The sequence below is a fragment of the Telopea speciosissima genome, chromosome 8, assembly GCF_018873765.1.
Source record: "Telopea speciosissima isolate NSW1024214 ecotype Mountain lineage chromosome 8, Tspe_v1, whole genome shotgun sequence".
NCBI classification, from domain to species: Eukaryota; Viridiplantae; Streptophyta; class Magnoliopsida; order Proteales; family Proteaceae; genus Telopea; species Telopea speciosissima.
Window position 1 is genome coordinate 62,290,671 of NC_057923.1, and position 6,000 is coordinate 62,296,670.

At 39.1% G+C, this 6,000-nt stretch overlaps 1 protein-coding gene across 2 annotated transcripts in view; it reads left to right on the forward strand.

The window, feature by feature from the left end:
- The window catches only part of LOC122670663 (phytochrome B-like), a 29,134-nt gene extending 23,897 nt beyond the window's left edge, over positions 1–5,237 (forward strand). For both annotated transcript variants that reach the window (XM_043867620.1, XM_043867621.1), the window contains one exon: positions 4,865–5,237. In XM_043867620.1, coding sequence (XP_043723555.1) covers positions 4,865–5,084 — 220 coding nt within the window. In that variant the 3' untranslated portion in view covers positions 5,085–5,237. The remainder of the gene's footprint in view (positions 1–4,864) is intronic.
- Positions 5,238–6,000: the final 763 nt, after the last annotated feature.

Here is a 6,000-nt window from a genome sequence, read left to right on the forward strand (position 1 = left end):
TGGGAGCGGAACCCAAGGCAAGAGAGCTAAATATTCTTGTTATTCGTGTTTCGTCATTGTCTGCAAGTCCTAGGGAATAGTGAAACTTTGAGGCCTGCAGACGGGTTCTTAAGATTTACCTCCTTTGAGTGCAGATGTGGCAAATTTTATTAACTTTGAAAGGAAGTTAGAAGATCAGCAAGCTCTTGATCTGATCTAAGACGTGACCCCTGAAGAGGTGAGACAATCTATGTTCTCTTTGAAGGACAACAAGGCTCCGATTTCTTCAACTATGAGAAAGAGAAAACTATGATCAGGTGTTATGCGAGTATGCAACGGATGTCACTCCGTACATGTTACCAAGCCATGTTGATTAGTTGTTCAACCTAATTAGACCTAGCAGGATTTCGCTGTACGAGACTCAATATGATTGAGCCTAGCAAGGAACAATTCATAAAAATCCATGTTTCTGTGAGATTACAGGTATTCTATAGTTCCTCCCCGCGTCAATTGCCGATTCAATTCTTGGTCATTGAGATTCATGGGTGATTTGGATGTTTATTTAGGTTTGGAACTGTGACACCCACCTCTAAACTGAGCCTATTTGAACTTGTGTGATTTCAAGTTCTGGTTCACACCATGTATGCCTCAATGTTGTGGGCTTTATTGGCTGAAGATTCGAACCAACCTTCCAGTTTCCCAATGATGGATTCTGAAGAATCGGCTGAAGTAGTTATTTTTGGGACTTGAGGAACCGGACGGGACCTCGCATATAAGCTTCATATGTCAAGCATGCTGGATCGAACACATGCAGAACCTCACAATCTCATAGGCCGGGTCTTAGGTAAGAATCCATTCGTGTGTATATATATATCATTAATGCTTTAATGGCATAATGGGGGCGGCAGAAATGTAATTTCCTCTTGTGGGACCCACACCCCTGTGTGTCCCGAGTTGCCCGTCTGCCAACATGCCCGGGGCCCCACTTATGTCATGGTACATCAAGCCCATGACTTAAACATAAGACTTTAAGTACTTATTTCCAATGTAATCAGTTTTGAGTATCATTTCTCCAAACTAATTCTACCTAGAGCCATACCAAACAAGCCTTAGTACAACTAACTATATATAGAAGACTTAGCTTTAGGATTCATTTCTTCTCAAACTAAGAACCGATTTTACTCTAGAGAAGAAGAAGAGTAAGAGAAGAAAGGAGGGGAAGAGTTGGGCTTGGAAACTATTGGCAATTGAGGTTGGAGAAGCTTGGATTTGGGGCTGCCATATTGCCATCACCTTCTCCATTCTATACTCAAGGTAGGTAATCCATCCAAATTCTGATTTCCTCAAATTCCTTCCTTCTTCCTTTGATTTTCCAACTAAGTTTATGGCAATCAACCCAATACCTTGAAGCTAGACAAGTTGACCTATAAAAGCCCTAAAAACCCTACATGATTTGGGTTGATCCAGCTTAATTGAGGATCATCTCCAGCCCTGGTGCTGTCCCAATGCCCTCTTTCCCTGGGATTCAGCCATGTTCTTGAAAGTCCAAAATTTCTCTTTTATTTAATTATGATTGGGAGTCTTGGCTTTGATCATACATGCAATTGGGTCAAAATGACCCCAAGGCTGTACCCTTAGTTTGCCCTAAGCCAATTTGGGGGATTAGACTCGATGCATGGCAAGATCCATGGGATTTGGGTCTCAAATTAGGCACTGAAACATCAACCGGATTCAGAGCCTGTGACCCCTACGGTCAACAGGTTTCAGGCAGGTCTGAATCCGGTTCTGCCCTGCTGTCCCAGCCTTGGTCCTAGTTGGTTTAGTCTATGTTTTAGACTTGTTTAATGCCTAAAACATGCTACCTACTTCGGTTTTAGGGCTGTAATTATCATTTTGGTGAGGTTAATTGGGAGTTGGATTATCTCTTTGCTTGGGTTAACATCCAACTTTAGGTAAGGGAACTTTGACCTTGTTTAAGAGTGTTTATTACTTTAATTTCTGTTTATTGATGGCTGCCATGATATTCATCATTATAGCATGGTGTTCATATAGTTTTATAGCTTCTTTTTTTTGCATTAGGTGTTGCATGATATTAGGAAGCATTCCATGTTGCATATGCATAAATTTATCTGTGATCTTTGAATGCTATTGATATTGATGATGCTGGACAGAATTGCTTTATTAACTATTATTGAATCATATGACTTCATGTTAGAATGCATATGGTTAGGGATATCATGAACCAAACGCTACGGCCCATACCAATGGGGAGAGATGTTGGATAACCCGTGGTAGGTCCGATGTGTAATACCGGAATGCCATTCACTGTCCTAGGTCCGATGTGTAATATCAGAATGGGAACAAACAGTAGGGTTAGCATTTGGGGGTTCGTTGGCGTCAGATGTGTAATACCTGAGCTGGTGGGTCCCCACTGTGGTAGAGTGGTATCGCTCGGGTGACCGACGTCTGGTTTGTGTTTCCGGGACCGAGGATATCATACCTACTACAGTAGCATTTATACCCCATGAGACTTAGTATTGATGTTAGGAGCATACTTAGTATTAGGTCATTCATCATGGACCATTTGCATTTGCTTGTGTGTTTCCCTTGCTGGGCTCAGTGGAGCTCATCCCTCGGTATACCTTTATTTTAGACATGGCAGCTGGCTTGATGGTAATGGATGTGGAGCTGGATGGGCACAAAGATGTACGTGACGATGATAGTTGTACTTATTGGCTACTGCTTGAAGTTGTTGGGTGATGGATATTGTTTTGATCAACTTATGAGATTTCCTTTTATGTAAGTTAATCTTATTGGATATTATGTATATATATATATATATATATAAGAATGATTGTAAAGCTTAGATCATCAATATGGTTAAGTAAATACTTATGTTATCAATTAGTACTCTGTTACTGAAGTTATAATAGTATTTTGATCTTCCGCTGCATTCTCTGATTCCTTTATTGATCGTTATGACTTTTAACTGTGAGGTAAGCCACTGAACTATGATCCTGGTGGTTTTGGGAATGTTTGTGGATATTCAGGCACATAACCCGGGTCAAGTCAGTGTGGGGTGTGAGAGGAACCCTCTTTTTTTCCCCCTTTCAAACAAATTGAAATGATTGAAGTTTTTCTATTTGGAATCGTGAATCTTGTTTCATAGCTAGCAGAATCAGGGGAAGAATTGGTTCATAGGATCCTCTTCTCATCCACGCTTCTCTGGAGCTGTATAAACACGATCAAGAAGCCGTATGAACAGAACATTCCACGACCAGAGCTTAAAGAAGTAGTTTTTGCTTTGTTTCTGGGACATGCCCTAACTCCAGCAGGGAATGATGCTCCTTCTCTTGCCCGTTTGCCAACATCCAGAGAACCTGCCTTCTGCTATCTTCTACTCCGAAGTTTAGGATTGAGTTTCCAATTTGGTTGGTGATTTTGAGTTGCCCTATTTGAATCAGCAGCTTGGAAGGGCTGTTGGAAAGAATCAGAAATCAAGTTTTGTTTGTGTATCTAGACTAAATTCTTAAGTTATTTCTATGTTATCCTGAGGAATTCAACTTGTTTTTTGGTAATTCTTGATAGTATTGATTATACTGGAAGTTTAAACTTTTTTGCTCTATTGATGACAAGTTGTGTGGTGAATTTTTGTCCATATTCTTGGGGGACTGGAGTTGAGAAAAAGGGACAAATTGATAAGGTAGAAGCAATTTTCAGATGCTAAAACATTTTGTTTTTCATTATTAATGAAATGCCTTGAAGGCTGAAAATCAAGAGAATGGGATAGGGAAGTAAAGAACTGGAAGAATAAGGAAAAATAGAAAAGAAAAGGATCACAATGGCAAATCACCCACTACTCATGGTGTCCCTCTTGCATTTGTATTTGGCTGGATAATATACCATTCCTTGGCCACTCTCGACAAATAATAGATGAAGATGTTCAAATTGTATTAAGAACTGAATTTGTTTGATATTGAGTCTGATCTCATAACCACTTAAAACGTTGTTACTATAATGCTGAATAAATGTTAAAAATAAAATCCCAAACTTAAAATCTCAAGTTCATTGGGCAGTGGTTATCAAATTTCGTGTTCCATACTTCCCACCATGATCTTTAATATATGACCATTCCTTTTATTAATTGTGGTAAAATATATTTTGGATACCTCCCTCTCCACCCCCTTGCCTATAGTTTTTTTTATGTTGTGCTTGAATAACACATCTGTGGTGGTTCATTATTCCATTTCTTGAGCCTATGTTTAGGTGTTCATTTCAGTTTTTTTTTTTTTTTTTAATCTACTAATCTCTTCAAAGGAGACCAAAATCAAGAGTATTGGTCTCCTGGTTCCTAAGATACATAGAACAAAACCAGGCCAACAATGGCTACTGAAAACGATTTAACTCAAATATTCATAATGGCATGTATTATGCTTTTGGACATGTGGGAGACTAGTATTAATTAGCTTCACATTCACAAGTGTAGTCAGGCCATCTATGAATTGTTAGCCTGAGAATTTGAAAGATGGTTCCCTTAATCCTGAAGGAACTTGATGCCGTTATCAGTACCATGTTTAGTCATTACAAATGGAGGGCACAAACTTCATTTACTAACCATGATGGTTTGATATTTTGCAGAGTAATGTGGTTCCAGTACTGTTGGCCAATAGAGCACAATGATTCTGTTTTTGTTGTCTATTTATTCTTCCTTCTAGGTCTTTATAATGAAATATTATAGTAAATAAATGAACGAATAACCATTCGTAATGTTCACAGATGTCTCTTTCTTATTGTTAGCAATTTGAATATAAATGCAGACATCAATTTGCTAAACCTATCCAATTTCAAGTCGCTTTTCTAATCATGTGCTGCCTCTTTGGTATAGGATTGTGTGCCCAGGGGAAGGCCTTCCTCCACAACTTGTCCAAGATATGTTCCATAGCAGCCAGTGGGTAACCCATGAAGGCTTGGGCCTGAGCATGTGCAGGAAGATTCTAAAGCTAATGAATGGTGAACTCCAATATATCAGGGAGTCTGAAAAATGTTACTTCATCATAATCCTTGAACTTCCCATGCCTTGGAGAGGTTCCAATAGGGCTGACTAGTTTCTTCACATTCTAACTCAATGGACTTCAGAGAATTTCTCATGCAGCCTGCTTTCATGTTTCTGCAGTTTCCATGAGTAGGTTGCATGACCCCTGCTGACAAGGTTTCTGAGTACAAGCTTCCCTTAGCTGATAGTATGCAGTAAACATGCTCAATAAGGGTTACTTCCTGCTTATGTTGGAAATTCTAATTTACTTTTACTGGTCTGAGACTGGGGGAGAAATTGAAGCCTACTGTTGTACAAGTACTTATTACTTTCTTGTCCAAGTATGAGTCTAGGATAACACTGACAGGGTTGTGCCAGCTTTAAAGCAAATTCGATTTTGCGATATGTCATCCAACTGGAAGGCCCAATTGGGATGCAATAATAATTTTGCGGTCGCTGTGTAGAGGCTTATGTTGCATTACCTTCTATGGGTATTTGAGTTTTAGATTGAAGTGGTGGCATCATTTACACATTAGCAATATTGAATCCTACTTGTATGATGTAGTTTTAGCTTAACCCATTTAGTTGGGATAAGGCTGAGTTGTTGTTGTATAATGAAGTTTCTTAAGTTCAACAAGATGTACTGCAATTTCCACAGTTTCGAGGATCCTTCCCTCCAAGGCCTTGCTGTGGCTTTTGTGTTTAAAACCTACTGTACTCATTTTTCTTATCAATAACTATGTAACATCTGAATCATCTTAACATCTGTTCTCTGAGAGATTGTTTTTAGTTTGTTTTTATTATTTTGTATCAATGTTTTGTGGCTTGACAGCCTTTGGTTGGATTTATCGTCTTTCCTTGTATTAAAAGTGCTTCAATGATCTTCACTCGCTTTTAAGCATATTATGGGAATCGGATTTACAGGAACCAAAGACCCCGTGGAGTACAGAGAAGCACCTGACCCAGGGTTTTTGTAATTGGTATCGGTC